Here is a 21,385-nt window from a genome sequence, read left to right as displayed (position 1 = left end):
ACAATGTGGGCGTATTATTTGGCGCCAAAAAATATGGGCGTCGCTTTTGTCTCCACATTATTTCAGTCTGATTTTTTCTTTGCTTCTGGTTACTAGAAGCTTGTTTGTTGGCATTTTTTCCCATTCCTGAAACTGTCATTTAAGGAATTTGATCAATTTTGCTTTATATGTTGTTTTTTCTCTTACATATTGCAAGATGTCTCACGTTGCATCTGAGTCAGAAGATACTTCAGGAAAATCGCTGTCTAGTGCTGGAACTACCAAAGCTAAGTGTATCTGCTGTAAACTTTTGGTAGCTATTCCTCCGGCTGTTGTTTGTATTAATTGTCATGACAAACTTGTTAAAGCAGATAATATTTCCTTTAGTAATGTACCATTGCCTGTTGCAGTTCCCTCAACATCTAAGGTGCAGAATGTTCCTGATAACATAAGAGATTTTGTTCTGAATCCATCAAGAAGGCTGTCTGTTATTTCTCCTTCTAGGAAACATAAAAAATCTTTTAAAACTTCTCTCTCTACAGATGAATTTTTAAATGAACATCATCATTCTGATTCTGATGACTCTTCTGGTTCAGAGGATTCTGTCTCAGAGATTGATGCTGATAAATCTTCATATTTATTTAAAATGGAATTTATTCGTTCTTTACTTAAAGAAGTACTAATTGCTTTAGAAATAGAGGATTCTGGTCCTCTTGATACTAATTCTAAACGTTTAGATAAGGTGTTTAAATCTCCTGTGGTTATTCCAGGAAGTTTTTCCTGTTCCTAATGCTATTTCTGAAGTAATTTCCAGAGAATGGGATAAATTGGGTAATTCATTTACTCCTTCTAAACGTTTTAAGCAATTATATCCTGTGCCGTCTGACAGATTAGAATTTTGGGACAAAATCCCTAAAGTTGATGGGGCTATTTCTACCCTTGCTAAACGTACTACTATTCCTACGTCAGATGGTATTTCGTTTAAAGATCCTTTAGATAGGAAAATTGAATCCTTTCTAAGAAAAGCTTATCTGTGTTCAGGTAATCTTCTTAGACCTGCTATATCTTTGGCTGATGTTGCTGCAGCTTCAACTTTTTGGTTGGAGACTTTAGCGCAACAAGTAACAGATCATGATTCTCATAATATTATTATTCTTCTTCAGCATGCTAATAATTTTATCTGTGATGCCATTTTTGATATTATCAGAGTTGTCAGGTTTATGTCTCTAGCTATTTTAGCTAGAAGAGCTTTATGGCTTAAAACTTGGAATGCTGGTATGGCTTCTAAATCAACTCTACTTTCCATTTCTTTCCAGGGTAACAAATTATTTGGTTCTCAGTTGGATTCCATTATCTCAACTGTTACTGGTGGGAAAGGAACTTTTTTACCACAGGATAAAAAATCTAAGGGTAAAAACAGGGCTAATAATCGTTTTCGTTCCTTTCGTTTCAACAAAGAACAAAAGCCTGATCCTTCATCCTCAGGAGCAGTTTCAGTTTGGAAACCATCTCCAGTCTGGAATAAATCCAAGCCTTCTAGAAAGGCAAAGCCTGCTTCTAAGTCCACATGAAGGTGCGGCCCTCATTCCAGCTCAGCTGGTAGGGGGCAGGTTACGTTTTTTCAAAGAAATTTGGATCAATTCTGTTCACAATCTTTGGATTCAGAACATTGTTTCAGAAGGGTACAGAATTGGTTTCAAGATGAGACCTCCTGCAAAGAGAATTTTTCTTTCCCGTGTCCCAGTAAATCCAGTGAAAGCTCAAGCATTTCTGAATTGTGTTTCAGATCTAGAGTTGGCTGGAGTAATTATGCCAGTTCCAGTTCTGGAACAGGGGATGGGGTTTTATTCAAATCTCTTCATTGTACCAAAGAAGGAGAATTCCTTCAGACCAGTTCTGGATCTAAAAATATTGAATTGGACAGATCACCATCGTTTAATTCAGGGGGCTTCTTTTGTGCTTCCGACCTGGACTGTAATTTCAACAGATGCAAGTCTCACAGGTTGGGGAGCTGTGTGGGGATCTCTGACGGCACAAGGAGTTTGGGAATCTCAGGAGGTGAGATTACCGATCAATATTTTGGAACTCCGTGCAATTTTCAGAGCTCTTCAGTCTTGGCCTCTTCTGAAGAGAGAATCGTTCATTTGTTTTCAGACAGACAATGTCACAACTGTGGCATACATCAATCATCAAGGAGGGACTCACAGTCCTCTGGCTATGAAAGAAGTATCTCGAATTCTGGTTTGGGCGGAATCCAGCTCCTGTCTAATCTCTGCGGTTCATATCCCAGGTATAGACAATTGGGAAGCGGATTATCTCAGTCGCCAAACGTTACATCCGGGCGAATGGTCTCTTCACCCAGAGGTATTTCTTCAGATTGTTCAAATGTGGGGACTTCCAGAAATAGATCTGATGGCCTCTCATCTAAACAAGAAACTTCCCAGGTATCTGTCCAGATCCAGGGATCCTCAAGCGGAAGCAGTGGATGCATTGTCACTTCCTTGGAAGTATCATCCTGCCTATATCTTTCCGCCTCTAGTTCTTCTTCCAAGAGTAATCTCCAAGATTCTGAAGGAATGCTCGTTTGTTCTGTTGGTAGCTCCGGCATGGCCTCACAGGTTTTGGTATGCGGATCTTGTCCGGATGGCCTCTTGCCATCCGTGGACTCTTCCGCTACGACCAGACCTTCTGTCGCAAGGTCCTTTTTTCCATCAGGATCTCAAATCCTTAAATTTAAAGGTATGGAGATTGAACGCTTGATTCTTAGTCAAAGAGGTTTCTCTGACTCTGTGATTAATACTATGTTACAGGCTCGTAAATCTGTATCCAGAGAGATATATTATAGAGTCTGGAAGACTTATATTTCTTGGTGTCTTTCTCATCATTTTTCTTGGCATTCTTTTAGAATTCCAAGAATTTTACAGTTTCTTCAGGATGGTTTAGATAAAGGTTTGTCCGCAAGTTCCTTGAAAGGACAAATCCCTGCTCTTTCTGTTCTTTTTCACAGAAAGATTGCTAATCTTCCTGATATTCATTGTTTTGTACAAGCTTTGGTTCGTATAAAACCTGTCATTAAGTCAATTTCTCCTCCTTGGAGTTTGAATTTGGTTCTAGGGGCTCTTCAAGCTCCTCCGTTTGAACCTATGCATTCATTGGACATTAAATTACTTTCTTGGAAAGTTTTGTTCCTTTTGGCAATCTCTTCTGCCAGAAGAGTTTCTGAATTATCTGCTCTTTCTTGTGAGTCTCCTTTTCTGATTTTTCATCAGGATAAGGCAGTGTTGCGAACTTCTTTTGAATTTTTACCTAAAGTTGTGAATTCCAACAACATTAGTAGAGAAATTGTGGTTCCTTGATTATGTCCTAATCCTAAGAATTCTAAGGAGAAATCGTTACATTCTTTGGATGTTGTTAGAGCTTTGAAATATTATGTTGAAGCTTCTAAGTCTTTCCGAAAGACTTCTAGTTTATTTATCTTTTCCGGTTCTAGAAAAGGCCAGAAAGCTTCTGCCATTTCTTTGGCATCTTGGTTGAAATCTTTAATTCATCTTGCCTATGTTGAGTCGGGTAAAACTCCGCCTCAAAGGATTACAGCTCATTCTACTAGGTCAGTTTCTACTTCCTGGGCGTTTAGGAATGAAGCTTCGATTGATCAGATTTGCAAAGCAGCAACTTGGTCCTCTCTGCATACTTTTACTAAATTCTACCATTTTGATGTATTTTCTTCTTCTGAAGCAGTTTTTGGTAGAAAAGTACTTCAGGCAGCGGTTTCAGTTTGAATCTTCTGCTTATGTTTTTCATTAAACTTTATTTTGGGTGTGGATTATTTCTCCAACATAGGTGTGTCCGGTCCACGGCGTCATCCTTACTTGTGGGATATTCTCTTCCCCAACAGGAAATGGCAAAGAGCCCAGCAAAGCTGGTCACATGATCCCTCCTAGGCTCCGCCTTCCCCAGTCATTCTCTTTGCCGTTGTACAGGCAACATCTCCACGGAGATGGCTTAGAGTTTTTTGGTGTTTAAAATATATCTATTGGTGTGAATCTAAAGGATTCCCTTGGGACAAGATAAAAATTCCTAAGATTCTATCCTTTCTTCAAGAAGGTTTGGAGAAAGGATTATCTGCAAGTTCTTTGAAAGGACAGATTTCTGCCTTGTCTGTGTTACTTCACAAAAGGCTGGCAGCTGTGCCAGATGTTCAAGCCTTTGTTCAGGCTCTGGTTAGAATCAAGCCTGTTTACAAACCTTTGACTCCTCCTTGGAGTCTCAATTTAGTTCTTTCAGTTCTTCAGGGGGTTCCGTTTGAACCCTTACATTCCGTTGATATTAAGTTATTATCTTGGAAAGTTTTGTTTTTGGTTGCAATTTCTTCTGCTAGAAGAGTTTCAGAATTATCTGCTCTGCAGTGTTCTCCTCCTTATCTGGTGTTCCATGCAGATAAGGTAGTTCTGCGTACTAAACCTGGTTTTCTTCCGAAAGTTGTTTCTAACAAAAACATTAACCAGGAGATAGTCGTGCCTTCTTTGTGTCCGAATCCAGTTTCAAAGAAGGAACGTTTGTTGCACAATTTGGATGTAGTTCGTGCTCTAAAATTCTATTTAGATGCTACAAAGGATTTTAGACAAACATCTTCCTTGTTTGTTGTTTATTCTGGTAAAAGGAGAGGTCAAAAAGCAACTTCTACCTCTCTCTCCTTTTGGCTTAAAAGCATCATCAGATTGACTTACGAGACTGCCGGACGGCAGCCTCCTGAAAGAATCACAGCTCATTCCACTAGGGCCGTGGCTTCCACATGGGCCTTCAAGAACGAGGCTTCTGTTGATCAGATATGTAAGGCAGCGACTTGGTCTTCACTGCACACTTTTACTAAATTTTACAAATTTGATACTTTTGCTTCTTCTGAGGCTATTTTTGGGAGAAAGGTTTTGCAAGCCGTGGTGCCTTCCATCTAGGTGACCTGATTTGCTCCCTCCCTTCATCCGTGTCCTAAAGCTTTGGTATTGGTTCCCACAAGTAAGGATGACGCCGTGGACCGGACACACCTATGTTGGAGAAAACAGAATTTATGTTTACCTGATAAATTACTTTCTCCAACGGTGTGTCGGGTCCACGGCCCGCCCTGGTTTTTTAATCAGGTCTGATAATTTATTTTCTTTAACTACAGTCACCACGGTATCATATGATTTCTCCTATGCAAATATTCCTCCTTTACGTCGGTCGAATGACTGGGGAAGGCGGAGCCTAGGAGGGATCATGTGACCAGCTTTGCTGGGCTCTTTGCCATTTCCTGTTGGGGAAGAGAATATCCCACAAGAAAGGATGACGCCGTGGACCGGACACACCGTTGGAGAAAGTAATTTATCAGGTAAACATAAATTCTGTTTTTCAGCAGGAATTGGCTGTCTTTATTTTATCCCTCCCTCTCTAGTGACTCTTGCGTGGAAAGATCCACATCTTGGGTAATCATTATCCCATACGTCACTAGCTCATGGACTCTTGCTAATTACATGAAAGAAAACATAATTTATGTAAGAACTTACCTGATAAATTCATTTCTTTCATATTAGCAAGAGTCCATGAGGCCCACCCTTTTTTGTGGTGGTTATGATTTTTGTATAAAGCACAATTATTCCAATTCCTTATTTTATATGCTTTCGCACTTTTTTATCACCCCACTTCTTGGCTATTCGTTAAACTGAATTGTGGGTGTGGTGAGGGGTGTATTTATAGGCATTTTGAGGTTTGGGAAACTTTGCCCCTCCTGGTAGGAATGTATATCCCATACGTCACTAGCTCATGGACTCTTGCTAATATGAAAGAAATGAATTTATCAGGTAAGTTCTTACATAAATTATGTTTTTTGGCTTTTACTACTTAAAGTGAAAGTCAATTCTAGCGTTGTACAAACGCTAGGATTGACTATTGAAACAAATTAAGAGGACTTTTATTCATGAAGTATAAGATACTTCATGTAGAAAGCTCCTTTATTTGTTTCAACCTGATTGCCGTTCTTAGCCGTGCGGTAAATCCGGATTGGCACCCATGGAAGCCGGATTTACGGCACGGCTATTGGCTAAGAGGTGAAAACGTCACCTCTTAGCAAAAAAATTTTTTGCCGTGGGCTGCTGTAGCAGCTAAGAATGGCCATCGGTTGAAACAAATAAAGGAGCTTTCTACATGAAGTATCTTATACTTCATGAATGAAAGTCCCCTTTATTTGTTTCAATAGTCAATCCTAGCATTTGTACAACGCTAGGATTGACTTTCACTTTAAACACCTCCTCACTTGGCTTTACTTTAAACTGAGCTGGGCGGAGTATTTATAGGCTTTTGAGGTTTGGGAAACTTTGGCTCCTCCTTGTAGGAATGTATATCCCATACATAACATTTTTGGTTCAGCACCCTGCGTAGTGCTTGCTGATTGGTGGCTATACTTAGCCACCAATCAGCAAGCACTACCCAGGTACTAAGCAAACATGGGATGGCTCCTAAACTTGCATTCCTGCTTTTCAAATATAGATAGCAAGATAACAAAGAGAAATAGATAATAGGAGTAATTTAGAAAGTTGTTTAAAATTGCATGCTCTTTCTAAAGCATGAAAGAGAAAACATTTGTGTTTCATATCCCTTTAATAGTATGAAGGTTTCAATACGGATTTTATTTTTTTTAACACTTATTTTTTTTTCCCTTTTAAACATTAGAAAGCGTCATAGAAATGAAAGCAGTCCTAGTCCTCGCCCATCTCCTAAACGCCGACGAGAACAGTCTGCTGATAGTGATATTTACAACAGTGGAGATGATAAAAGTAAGAATTTAAATCGTCCAATTGAAAGTTGCATGTTTTTATTGTCTGTCTGTTCAAATGGTATTCTTTTAATTGTAACTTCTGACCTTAGGGTATATTTAACTTTTCTTACTTGATCACATACCATGTTCTTCACTCCAAACAAATCCACGTTTGATCTAATTTTACACTTGCAGTTTAGTATGCTTTTAAATTAACATCTCTTTATTAAAATGATACTTTGACCTATTGTTTCCTTAAAGAGATATGAAACACAAATTTTCTTCCATGATTCATATATAACATACAATTTTAAATATCTTACCAATTTTCTTTTATTATTAAATGTACTTAATTGCTTTGGTATCCTTTGTTAAAAGGGCAACAATGTGCTACTGGGAGCTAGCTGAACACAGGTGAGCCAATGACATGAGGCATACTTGAGCAACCACCAATCGGCAGCTAGCTCCCAGTAGTGTATTGCTGCTCCCTTAGCCTACCTAGGTATGCTTTTCAACACAGGATGCCAAATCAAATTAGAAACTAGAAGTGAAAGTTGTTTAAAATTGCATGCTCTATCTATATAATGAACATTTAATTTTGTCTGTCCCTTTTAAATGCTAGCCTGAGAATAATATGCAGACTTTTTTTTTTTTTTTTAATATATATATATTAGTTTGAATGCTAATGACGTAAGTGTAAAGTTTTAGAGTCTTTGGTGTCATAATGTTGTAAATCAAATTTCCCAAGATTTTAAACACATGTTCTCATTATCAGCTCATTTATGGGTGTCCTTTAACCCTTTGAGTGCTAATGACGGCTCTGAGCCGTCACAGAGTTTCCCACTCTAATGCTAATGACAGCTCAGAGCCGTCACTCGCACTCTCCCACCTTGAGGGAGATCTGGGGGCTCCCACCCGCTCCTACCCCGGCGATCGTGCCTGTAGAGTGACAGGCATCGCCGGGGCATCACGCTTTGCGCAGTGATGTCACTGCGCAACTTTATTAACAATTTGTCAATACAAAGTATAGGAAAGGGGGCATGCTGCTTAGAAGCCTGTATCTCAAATAAAGATACCAAGAGAATAAAGAAAATTTGATCATAGGAGTAAATTAGAAAGTTGCTTAAAATTGCATGGTCTTTCTGGATCACAAAAGAAAAAAATTGGGTTCAGTGTCCCTTTAATGGCTTCAGCAGTGGAGATAAATCACAATCTCACATGGTTTAATGTCTCTTTAATTTTATTCTTGGCTTAAATGGATATTAAACCATTAAAGTCTGGAATATAAAATCTTTAATTAGGTGTAATTAAAAATATATTGAAATATACTTTATTTCTTTTGTGAGGGTGGTGAGAGTCCACAATCCATTACTCCTGGGAATTACTCTTCCCTGCTACTAGGAGGAGGCAAAGATTCCCAAACCCCAAGAGCTCTACAAAACTCTTCCCACCTCACTGGCACCCTTTGCCTCCTGAGGAGGTTGTGTGCATTTGATTCTTCAGTGAGAGGGGTTCTCAGGCCCACACCCACAATTCAGTTTTACAAACTTTGCCTCCTATGGAGGTGGTGAAGTAAGTTTGTGCTAAGATTTCTATGTTGATTTGCGCTTCTCAGCATTTTGAAGGCCGATTCCTCTCAGAGTACAGTGAATGTCAGAGGGATGTGAAGGGAGTATCACCTATTGAATGCAATGGTTTTCCTCACGGGAGATCTATTTCATAGGTCTTAGAGATTCATCTCCTACCTCCCTTTTCAGATTGACGATATACTCTCATATTCCATTACCTCTACTGATAACCATTTCAGTACTGGTTTGGCTAACTGCTATATGTGGATTGGGTGTCTTTTGGTAAGTATGTTTTCATTACTTAAGACACTCTCAGCTATGGTTTGGCACTTTATGTATTTATATAAAGTTGTAAATATATGTATTGTACTTAAGGTGGCCCTCGTTTTACTACGGTTCAATTTACACCGTTTCAGAATAACAACATTTTTTTCCAGTCATGTGACTGCTATTGAAAAGCATTGAGAAGCAGTGCATTTATTAAATTAGCAAGAAGGTGGAGCTGTCTGCTTGTGTTGCAGCAAAGCCAAGCAAGCTGAAATTAATCAGTTTAACCAGACCTGAGCTATCGAGCAGATTTCAAAGGAACAAGATCTTCCTGTCTATAACTCAGTCCAGATTGGAATGCATAGAAAGAACTGTTTGCAGAAAAATGCAAGTGAAGTCTGTGTTGTGTGATTATTTTATTAGGTTTATAATGCTGTTTAGCAAATGTTTTTGTTCATTTAACTTAGTTTAATTATATATTCTGTGTTGTGTGGTTATTTTATTAGGTTTATAATGCTGTTTAGCATTTAAAGTCTTCATTTCAAAGCTTTAAAAATAATGTATTAGATGTTACTTATGACAATTTTGAGAGGGACCTGGAAGCTGTCTCCCTCACTTCCCATTGATTTACATTATAAACTGGGTTTCAATTTACGACTGTTTCGATTTACAACCATTCCTTCTGGAACCTAACCCCGGCGTAAACTGAGGGCTACCTGTATTTGCCTTATTCAGGTTTTCAGTATATTTCCTTTAGCAGATTGTCCGTTTCATATCTGGGAAATGCATTTTTTAGGAAAAAATTATTTCTTACCTGGGGTATAGTCTTTTTTTCAATTGACTGTCATTTTAAATTCACGGGCAGAATTAGGCTCGCGAGGGCGCAAAATGCCAAAGTATATTGCGTCATTTTTGGTGCAAAGTTACGTTCAATGACGCAAATTCGTCACTTCCAGCATCTTAGTTGATGCCGAGTCCTTTCACAAGGTTGCGTCTTCAGTGACTCGAGTGTGTCTTTTTTTTTTTCTGTTTGTGTTGTGCGTCATACTTGGTGCCAAATATTTTCATTATTTTAAACCCCATTCCTATATGCCTCTTGCCTTTTTTCTATATCAGAGGGCTATGCTGTTTGCATTTTTCTTTTGTAAGATGTACCGAGTCCACGGATTCATCCTAACTTGAGGGATATTGTCCTTCCTGACAGGAAGTAGCAAAGAGAGCACCACAGCAGATCTGTCTATATAGCTCCCCCCTTAAAGGGCCATTAAACCCAAAATCTTTCTTTCATGATTCAGATAGAGAATACAAATTTAAACATTACAATTTACTTCTATTATTTATTTTTCTTCATTTTTTAGATATCCTTAGTTGAAGAAAAAGCAGTGCACATGGGTGAGCCAATCACACGAGGCTTCTATGTGCAGCAACCAATTAGCAGCTACTGAGCATATCTAGATATGCTTTTCCGCAAAGAATATCAAGAGAATAAAACAAATTAGATAATAAAAGTAAATTAGAAAGATGTTTATAATTGCATTCTCTTTCTAAATCATGAAAGAAAAAATGTGGGTTTCATGTCCCTTTAACTCCACCCCCGTCATTCTCTTTGCTGGCTCTAAGCAGGAAGGGTAAAGAGAAGAGGTGTTAAACTTTTAGTTTTATTTTATCTTCAATCAAGTGTTTGTTATTTTTAAATGGTACCGGTGTTGTACTATTTACTCTCAGACAGGACATAGATGAAGATTTCTGCCTAGAGGATGATGATCTTAGCATTTGTAACTAAGGTCCACTGCTGTTCCCACAGAAGCTGAGGAGTACAGGAAAACTTCAGTGTGAGGAACGGTTTCTTGCTATACAGCAATGAGGTATGTTCAGTCATATTTTCTGCAGAGACTGTGTTAACTCAGAAAGGCTGACAGTGTCCCCATTAGGTGAAGGGTAAGCAGTAATCCTAGTGTTATCAGAGGTTTTTACTAGCTTACATAAAGGGTTAATTTTTTGTTGACATTTAAGAATATTATTATCTTACAGCGCTGCGTGTGGTGACCTCTAGCTCCTGTCTGTAGTGGGCCCCCCAAGCACCCACTAGGTGAATAGGAAATGAAAGAATAGATAGATAGGAGCGCCACAAATAGGCAAGGTCTTATATGATTTTTATTTGTAGGTCTAATGCTAGACCATGGGTTAGAATAGCATATATTAGATGTATAAAAAGGTCTTTGTATAAAATTATGTAGCACAGGGATAGGCTTAGATGTTTGATATAAAATGTTAAAAAAATTAATAACAATTTGCACAAAATATCATATAATTAGAAACAATTAAGTACAATTTGCACAAAATATCATATAATTAGAAACAATTAAGTACATGGATCCATGTTGACAAAATCCTATTTTGTATAGGTATGTCCTAAAATAGTCTAAAACAAATTTGACTGTGTGAATGTTAATTTATGTATGAGTCTCACATTATAATGGTGTGGTCGCTCTGATAAGTGACCTCTCTAATGTAGTTTACACAAAAGTTATGTGATAAAAACACAAGGACAACAATACAATGTCATATAAGGATGAAAACAATAATTGGTATAATGAACAAAGATGTGAACGTTTTGATCAAAAATATTAAAAAACCGGTCTCCAAAAAATGAGATCTACAAAAGCAGTTGAAACAAACGTGAATATAAATACAAATAAAAAATGTGATCCACAAAACCATATGTGTATGTATATATATATATATATATATATATATATATATATATATATATATATACTCAGTCCAAAGTTCTGAAAACAAATCGCAAAAATTGTAAAAAATGTTGAAAGAATGCTGAAAAAAATCTTTTGTGAGCAACTAGTGTGTACACAAACTAGTAAACGTGATTATGAAATCGTTTTGGAGGTGTGAAAGTTCCTGGAATTTACTCAATTTGGTGGAATGTTCCTTTATTTGTAATCCTAAAAAATGTTTGAATATCAAATATAAAATTGTGTAAAAGTGTGAGAAAAAATGTGACCAATGTATGGAAAAAATAAAAATAAAGATAAAAATAAAAATAAAAATGATAAGAAAAAAATGAAAATAGAAATACTCTGGGAATTCCTCAAGACCTGTAAATAAAAAATACTGACATAGTGTAATACTGTTTAGGTATTTTAAAATTGATAGGAATAAAACACCATATATCTGTCAACGCGTTTCGGCCTGCCAAGGAGGCCTTTTTCAAGACTAATTGGCACTCAGTTTGTTATGAGAATTTAGGACAAACGTTTTTGTGTCTGGGAGTAACGTTTTCTGTTTTATGGGACATTTGCTTGATGGTTCTTTGGGGTGTTTATAACCCACTTGGCTTTCAGGCAGGGTTTGTTAGTTTTGTGTAGGCCCCAGCAACATCGAATGAGGTGGGCGGGGCCTACATTTACAAGCAGCAAACAACTTCTCCTGAGCTCCTGTTAGTCTTCTGAGGGACTAATTGAAGCTGTAAACCCCATATTATCGCTTCCTAAGGGCAGGTAGGGCCACAGCAGAGCTGTGGCAAGGTGCTTTAGGTGGTTTTTCATTTGGGGGTCTATTGCTTTTTTACTTGTGGTGCAATCCTTCTAAAGCTTAGTGGGTACACTGTTAAAATTTCGGAATTTTTGAAGCAATTTTAACCTGTTTTGCAGTTTGTGTATGCCTTTTTTTCTCTTAAAGGTACAGTACCGTTTTTGCAAATTGTGTTTTTTTCATTAAATAAAGTGTTTTCCAAGCTTGCTTGCTTCATTACTAGCCTGTTAAATATGTCTGACACTGAGGAAACTCATTGTTCAATTTGTTTAGAAGCCATTGTGGTAACCCCTCTAAGAATGTGTCCCAATTGTACTGATATGTCTATAAATTGCAAACAGCATATTTTGACTTATAAGAATTTGGCATTAAATGATTCTCAGACAGAAGGAAATCCGGTTTCGCCATCTAGTTCTCCCCAAGTGTCACAACCAGTTACGCCCGCACAAGCGACGCCAAGTACTTCTAGTGCGTCTAATTCTTTCACCTTGCAAGATATGGCTTCAGTTATGAATACTACCCTCACAGAGGTTTTATCTAAACTGCCAGGGTTGCAAGGGAAGCGCAGTAGCTCTGGGTTAAGAACAAATGCTGAGCCTTCTGACGCTTTAGAAGCCGTATCCGATATTCCCTCACAATGTTCTGAGGTAGGGATGAGGGATTTGCTGTCTGAGGGAGAGATTTCTGATTCAGGAAAGATGTTCCCTCAGACAGATTCAGATCTGACGGCATTTAAATTTAAGCTAGAGCACCTCCGTTTATTGCTCAGGGAGGTTTTAGCTACTCTGGATGATTGTGACCCTATTGTCGTTCCAGAGAAATTGTGTAAAATGGACAAATATTTAGAGGTTCCTGTTTACACTGATGTTTTTCCGGTCCCTAAGAGGATTTCGGACATTGTTACTAAGGAGTGGGATAGACCAGGAATTCCGTTCGCTCCCCCTCCTGTTTTTAAGAAAATGTTCCCCATTTCTGACACCATAAAGGACTCATGGCAGACGGTCCCTAAGGTGGTGGGAGCTATTTCTACTCTGGCTAAGCGTACAACTATACCTATTGAAGACAGTTGTTCATCAGGGTTTTCTTCCTCAACCTATAGCGTGCATTGTTCCGGTAACCACTGCAGCTGCTTTTTGGTTTGAGGCTTTCGAAGAGGATCTTCAGATGGAGACCCCACTAGATGATATTTTAGACAGAATTAAGGCCCTTAAGTTGGCTAATTCTTTTATTACAGACGCCGCTTTTCATCTTGCTAAGTTAGCGGCAAAGAATTCAGGTTTTGCCATTTTAGCGCGAAGAGCGTTATGGCTTAAGTCCTGGTCAGCTGATGTGTCATCTAAATCTAAGCTTTTGACAATCCCTTTCAAAGGTAAGACCCTATTTGGGCCTGCACTGAAAGAGATCATTTCAGACATCACTGGAGGGGAAGGGTCATGCCCTCCCTCAAGATAAGTCAAATAAGACGAGGACCAAACAAAATAATTTTCGTTCCTTTCGAAACTTCAAGGGTGGTCCCGCTTCCTCTTCCTGCTGCAAAGCAAGAGGGGAACTTTGCTCAATCCAAGCCAACCTGGAGACCTAACCAGGCTTGGAACAAGGGTAAACAGGCCAAAAAGCCTGCTGCTGCCATTAAGACAGCATGAAGAGGTAGCCCCCGATCCGGGACCGGATCAAGTAGGGGGCAGACTTTCTCTCTTTGCTCAGGCCTGGGCAAGAGACGTTCAGGACTCCTGGGCCATATAAATTGTAACCCAGGGGTATCTCCTAGATTTCAAAGATTCTCCTTCAAGGGGGAGGTTCCATCTTTCTCAATTGTCTGTAAACCAGACAAAAAGAGAGGCGTTCTTACGCTGTGTAGAAGACCTTTTTACCATGGGTGTGATCTGCCCAGTTCCGAAAACAGAACAGAGGCAAGGTTTCTATTCCAATCTGTTTGTGGTTCCCAAAAAAAGAGGGAACCTTCAGACCAATTCTAGATCTCAAGATCCTAAACCAATTCCTAAGAGTTCCATCCTTCAAGATGGAGACCATTCGGACTATTTTACCAATGATCCAGGAGGGTCAATATATGACTACCGTGGATCTTAAGGATGCGTATCTACACATTCCTATCCACAAAGATCATCACCAGTTCCTCAGGTTTGCCTTTCTGGACAGGCATTACCAATTTGTGGCTCTTCCCTTCGGGTTGGCCACGGCGCCAAGAATCTTCACAAAGGTGCTAGGGTCCCTTCTGGCGGTCCTAAGGCCGAGGGGCATAGCAGTGGCGCCTTATCTAGACGACATCTTAATTCAACTTGCCAAGTCTCACACGGACTTAGTGTTGGCCTTTCTAAGATCTCATAGGTGGAAGGTGAACGTGAAAAAGAGTTCTCTTATTCCTCTCACAAGAGTTCCATTCCTGGGAACTCTGATAGATTCGGTGGACATGAAGATTTTTCTGACGGAGGTCAGGAAGTCTTAGATTATAACCACCTGCCGAGCTCTTCATTCCATTCCTCGGCCGTCAGTGGCTCAGTGTATGGAGGTAATCGGACTTATGGTAGCGGCAATGGACATAGTTCCGTTTGCTCGCTTGCATCTCAGACCACTGCAACTATGTATGCTCAAACAGTGGAATGGGGATTATGCAGATTTATCTCCTCAGATAAATCTGGATCAAGAGACCAGAGACTCTCTTCTTTGGTGGTTGTCACAGGATCACCTGTCCAGGGGAATGTGTTTCCGCAGGCCAGCATGGGTTATAGTGATGACAGAGGCCAGCCTGGAATTCCCTGAAAGCGCAGGGTTTGTGGGCTCAGGAGGAGGCCCTCCTCCCGATAAATATTCTGGAATTAAGAGCGATATTCAATGCTCTTCAGGCGTGGCCTCAGCTGTCTTCGGCCGGTTTCATCAGGTTTCAGTCGGACAACATCACGACTGTAGCTTATATCAATCATCAGGGGGGAACAAGGAGTTCCTTGGCGATGATAGAAGTTTCCAGGATAATCCGATGGGCAGAGACTCACTCTTGCCATCTATCAGCGATCTATATCCCAGGAGTAGAGAACTGGGAGGCAGATTTTCTAAGTCGTCAGACTTTTCATCCGGGGGAGTGGGAGCTCCATCCGGAGGTGTTTGCTCAACTGGTTCAGCTATGGGGCACACCAGAATTGGATCTGATGGAGTCTCGTCAGAACGCCAAGCTTCCTTGTTACGGATCCAGGTCCAGGGATCCCCAGGCAGTACTGATAGATGCTCTAGCAGTACCCTCGTCGTTCAACCTGGCTTACGTATTTCCACCTTTCCCCCTCCTTCCGCGTCTGATTGCCAGAATCAAACAGGAGAGGGCTTCTGTGATTTTGATGGCACCTGCGTGGCCACGCAGGACTTGGTATGCAGACCTGGTGGACATGTCATCTCTGCCACTGCAACGGGACTTTCTGATTCAAGGTCCGTTCAAGCATCCAAATCTAATTTCTCTGCAACTGACTGCTTGGAGATTGAACGCTTGATTTGATCAAAGCGGGGTTTCTCTGAGTCGGTCATAGATACCTTGATTCAGGCTCGAAAGCCTGTCACCAGGAAAATCTATCATAAGATATGGCGTAAATATCTTTTTTGGTGCAAATCCAAAGGCTACTCATGGAGTAAGATCAGGATTCCTAGGATTTTGGCCTTTCTTCAAGAAGGATTGGAGAAAGGATTGTCGGCTAGATATCTGCTTTGTCTATCCTATTACACAAGCGTCTGGCTGATGTCCCAGACGTTCGGGCTTTTTGTCAGGCTTTAGTTAGAATCAAGCCTGTGTTTAAACCTGTTGTTCCGCCATGGAGTCTAAATTTAGTTCTTAATGTTCTTCAAGGGATTCCGTTTGAACCCATGCATTCCATAGATATTAAGCTTCTATCTTGGAAAGTTCTGTTTTTAGTTGCTATCTCTTCAGCTCGAAGAGTTTCTGAGCTATCTGCATTACAATGCGACTCGCCTTATCGTGTTTTCCATGCTGATAAGGTGGTTTTGCGTACCAATCCTGGGTTCCTCCCTAAGGTTGTTTCTAACAGGAATATCAATCAGGAAATTGTTGTTCCTTCTCTGTGTCCTAATCCTCCTCCTAAGAAGGAACGTCTGTTGCACAACTTGGACGTGGTTCGTGCCTTGAAGTTTTATTTGCAGGCAACCAAAGATTTTCGCCAATCTTCTTCTTTGTTTGTTGTCTATGCTGGAAAGCGTAGAGGTCAAAAGGCTACGGCTACCTCTCTTTCCTTTTGGCTGAAAAGCATCATCCGTTTGGCTTATGAGACTGCTGGACAGCAGCCTCCTGAAAGAATTTTAGCTCACTCCACTAGAGCGGTGGCTTCCACATGGGCTTTTAAAAATGATGCTTCTGTTGAACAGATTTGTAAAGCTGCGACTTGGTCTTCGCTTCATACCTTTTCCAAATTTTACAAATTTGATACTTTTGCTTCTCCGGAGGCTATTTTTGGGAGAAAGGTTTTGCAAGCAGTGGTGCCTTCCGTTTAGGTTCCTGTCTTGTCCCTCCCTTCATCCGTGTCCTAAAGCTTTGTTATTGGTATCCCACAAGTTAGGATGAATCCGTGGACTCGGTACATCTTGCAAAAGAAAACAACATTTATGCTTACTTGATATATTTCTTTCTTTTGCGATGTACCAAGTCCAAGGCCTGCCCTGTCTATTCAAGACAGATAGAATTTTTTTATGTAAACTTCGGTCACCTCTGCACCTTATAGTTTCTCCTTTTCTTCCTTGGCCTTCGGTCGAATGACTGGGGGGTGGAGTTAAGGGGGGAGCTATATAGACAGCTCTGCTCTGGTACTCTCTTTGCTACTTCCTGTCAGGAAGGACAATATCCCACAAGTTAGGATGAATCCGTGGACTCAGTACATCGCAAAAGAGAGAAATTTTTTCAGGTAAGCATAAATTTTGTTTTTTCCCATTACTGAAACTGCCATATAAGGAAATTGATCATTTTGCTTTATATGTTTTTTTCTCTTACATTTGCAAGATGTCTCAATCTGATCCTGTCTCAGAAATCACTCTTGGAACCCTGCTTCCTGATAACAGGTCTACCAAAGCTAAGTGCATTTGTTGTAAACTTTTGGAGGTTATATCTCCAGCTGTGGTTTGTAATAGTTGCCATGATAAACTTTTACATGCAGATGTGTCCATCAGTAATAGTACATTGCCTGTTGCTGCTACTTCAACATCTAATGTACAAGATATACCTGTGAATTTAAAATAATTTATTGCTGATTCTATTCAGAAGGCTTTGTCTGCCATTCCGCCTTCTAATAAACGTAAAAGGTCTTTTAAAACTTCTCATAAGGTTGATGAAATTTCAAATGACCGACAATATACTGAATTATCCTCCTCTGATGAGAATCTATCTGATTCAGAAGATCCTTCCTCAGATATTGACACTGACAAATGACTTATTTATTTAAAATGGAGTATATTTGTTCTTTGTTAAAAGTGTTGATTACATTGGATATGGAGGAAACTAGTCCTCTTGATATTAAAACTAGTCAATTCTGTTTATAAACCTCCTGTGGTTACTCCAGAGGTTTTTCCAGTTCCTGATGCTATTTCTGATATGATTTCTAAGGAATGGAAAAGGCCTGATGCTTATTTTATTCCTTTTTCAAGGTTTAAAAAAATTGTATCCTTTGCCAGCAGTTACATTGGAGTTTTGGGGAAAGATCCCCAAAGTTGATGGGGCTATCTCTACTCTTGCTAAAAGTACTACTATTCCTATGGAAGAGAGTACTTCTTTTAAAGATCCTTTAGATCGGAAACTTGAATCTTATCTAAGGAAGCCTAAATATATTCGTCATCTTCTCAGGCCTGCAATTTCTTTGGCTGATTTTGCAGCTGCATCAACTTTTTGGTTGGAAAATTTAGCGCAACAAGAATTGTATTCTGATTTGTCTAGCATTATTTGCTTGCTTCAACATGCTAATAATTTTATTTGTGATGCCATTTTTGATATCAAAATTGATGTTAAATCTATGTCTTTAGTATTGTCTCTCAGGGGTTCCGAATAGGATTCAGAGTAAGACCTCCTATGAGACAATATTTTCTCTCACGCATCCCAGCAAATCCAGTAAAGGTTCAGGCTTTCATGAAGTGTGTTTCAGACCTGGAGTTTTCAGGGGTAATCATGCCAGTTCCTTTTCAGGAACAGGGTCTGGGTTTTTATTCAAATCTATTTATTGTCCCAAAGAAAGAAAATTCATTCAGGCAAGTTCTGGATCCGAAAATTTTGATTTGTTTTGTAAGACTGCCAACTTTCAAAATGGTGACTATAAGGACTATTCTGCCTTTTGTTCAGCAAGGGCATTATATGTCCACAATAGACTTACAGGATGCATATCTTCATATTCCGATTCATCCAGATCATTATCAGTTTCTGAGATTCTCTTTTCTAGACAAGCATTACCAATTTGTCGCTCTTCCATTTGGCCTAGCGACAGCTCCAAGAATCTTTTCAAAGGTGCCCTACTCTCTCTAATCAGAGAATGGGGTATTGTGGTGTTTCCTTATTTTGACGTTATATTGGTACTAGCTCAGTCTTTACATTTTGCAGAATCTCACACAAATCAACTAGTGTTGTTTCTCCAACATAGGTGTGTCCGGTCCACGGCGTCATCCTTACTTGTGGGATATTCTCTTCCCCAACAGGAAATGGCAAAGAGCCCAGCAAAGCTGGTCACATGATCCCTCCTAGGCTCCGCCTTCCCCAGTCATTCTCTTTGCCGTTGCACAGGCAACATCTCCACGGAGATGGCTCAGAGTTTTTTGGTGTTTAAATGTAGTTTTTATTCTTCAATCAAGAGTTTGTTATTTTAAAATAGTGCTGGTATGTACTATTTACTCTGAAACAGGAAAGAGATGAAGATTTCGGTTTGTAAGAGGAAAATGATTTTAGCAACCGTTACTAAAATCGATGGCTGTTTCCACACAGGACTGTTGAGAGGAATTAACTTCAGTTGGGGGAAACAGTGAGCAGACTTTGGCTGCTTGAGGTATGACACATTTCTAACAAGACTTGGTAATGCTGGAAGCTGTCATTTTCCCTATGGGATCCGGTAAGCCATTTTCTTAATTTTCAATATAAGAATACAAGGGCTTCACAAGGGCTTTAAAGACTGGTAGACATTTTTCTGGGCCAAAACGATTACTATATAAGCATGTTTAATGGTTTATAACTTAGGAGAGTTATTTTAATCTTGGCAAATTGTTAAAAAAACGGACAGGCACTGTATTGGACACCTTTTTCACTGGGGGCCTTTTCTAGTCATAGGCAGAGCCTCATTTTCGCTCCACTAATGCACAGTTGTTTTTGAGAAGCAAGGCATGCAGATGCATGTGTGAGGAGCTCAGATCCACTGAAAAAGCTTATTGAAGGCGTCATTTGGTATCGTATTCCCCTCTGGGCTTGGTTGGGTCTCAGCAAAGCAGATACCAGGGACTGTATAGGGGTTAAATGTAAAAACGGCTCCGGTTCCGTTATTTTAAGAGTTAAAGCTTTCAAATTTGGTGTGCAATACTTTTAAGGCTTTATGACACTGTGGTGAAATTTTGGTGAATTTTGAACATTTCCTTCATACTTTTGCGTATATTCAGTAAAAAAGTGTGTTCAGTTTAAAATTTAAAGAGACAGTAACGGTTTTATTTTAAAACGTTTTTTGTGCTTTGTTACCAAGTTTATGCCTATTAACATGTCTGAACTATCAGATAGACGATGTTCTGTATGTTCGGAAGCCAAGGTTCCTATCCATTTAAATATATGTGATAAATGTGACAAACAAAGTAGGGACAATGATACCACTGATAATAATGTTGCCCAAAACGATTCCTTAAGTGAGGGGAGTAAGCATGGTACTGCATCATCCCCTTCTATGTCTACACCAGTCTTGCCCACTCAGGAGGCCCCTAGTACATCTAGTGCGCCAATCCTCCTTACTATGCAACAATTAACGGCTGTAATGGATAATTCTATTAAAAACATTTTAGCCAAAATGCCCACTTATCAGCGAAAGCGCGACTGCTCTGTTTTAGATACTGAAGAGCATGAGGACGCTGATGATAATGGTTCTGACATGCCCTTACACCAGTCTGAAGGGGCTAGGGAGGTTTTGTCTGAGGGAGAAATTTCAGATTCAGGAAAAATTTCTCAACAAGCTGAACCTGATGTTATTACATTTAAATTTAAATTGGAACATCTCCGCGCTCTGCTTAAGGAGGTGTTATCTACTCTGGATGATTGTGACAATTTGGTCATTCCAGAGAAATTATGTAAAATGGACAGGTTCCTAGAGGTCCCGGTGCCCCCCGAAGCTTTTCCTATACCCAAGCGGGTGGCGGACATTGTAAATAAAGAATGGGAAAGGCCCGGCATACCTTTTGTCCCTCCCCCTATATTTAAGAAATTATTTCCTATGGTCGACCCCAGGAAGGACTTATGGCAGACAGTCCCCAAGGTCGAGGGGGCGGTTTCTACTCTAAACAAACGCACCACTATCCCTATAGAAGATAGTTGTGCTTTTAAAGATCCTATGGACAAAAAATTAGAGGGTTTGCTTAAAAAGATGTTTGTTCAGCAAGGTTACCTTCTACAACCAATTTCATGCATTGTTCCTGTCACTACAGCAGCGTGTTTCTGGTTCGAGGAACTAGAAAAGTCGCTCAATCAAGCATCCTCTTATGAGGAGGTTATGGGCAGAGTTCAAGCACTTAAGTTGGCTAACTCTTTTACCTTAGACGCCACTTTGCAATTAGCTAGATTAGCGGCGAAAAATTCAGGGTTTGCTATTGTGGCGCGCAGAGCGCTTTGGCTAAAGTCTTGGTCAGCGGATGCGTCCTCCAAGAACAAATTGCTTAACATACCTTTCTTTCATGTAATTAACAAGAGTCCATGAGCTAGTGACGTATGGGATATACATTCCTACCAGGAGGGGCAAAGTTTCCCAAACCTTAAAATGCCTATAAATACACCCCTCACCACACCCACAAATCAGTTTTTACAAACTTTGCCTCCAAGGGAGGTGGTGAAGTAAGTTTGTGCTAGATTCTACGTTGATATGCGCTCCGCAGCAAGTTGGAGCCCGGTTTTCCTCTCAGCGTGCAGTGAATGTCAGAGGGATGTGAGGAGAGTATTGCCTATTGAATGCAGTGATCTCCTTCTACGGGGTCTATTTCATAAGGTTCTCTGTTATCGGTCGTAGAGATT

At 39.8% G+C, this 21,385-nt stretch overlaps 1 protein-coding gene across 1 annotated transcript in view; it reads left to right on the top strand.

Annotated features, from left to right (window-relative positions):
* Nucleotides 1–21,385, top strand: part of ZC3H13 (zinc finger CCCH-type containing 13) — a gene marked incomplete in the record, with an annotated part of 366,958 nt that overhangs the window by 205,397 nt on the left and 140,176 nt on the right. Inside the window, 1 exon segment of the mRNA XM_053708001.1 lies at nucleotides 6,682–6,785. Coding sequence (XP_053563976.1) covers nucleotides 6,682–6,785 — 104 coding nt within the window.

The sequence above is a fragment of the Bombina bombina genome, chromosome 3 (assembly GCF_027579735.1).
Source record: "Bombina bombina isolate aBomBom1 chromosome 3, aBomBom1.pri, whole genome shotgun sequence".
Taxonomy (NCBI): Eukaryota; Metazoa; Chordata; class Amphibia; order Anura; family Bombinatoridae; genus Bombina; species Bombina bombina.
This window is presented reverse-complemented; position numbering and strand designations above follow the sequence as displayed.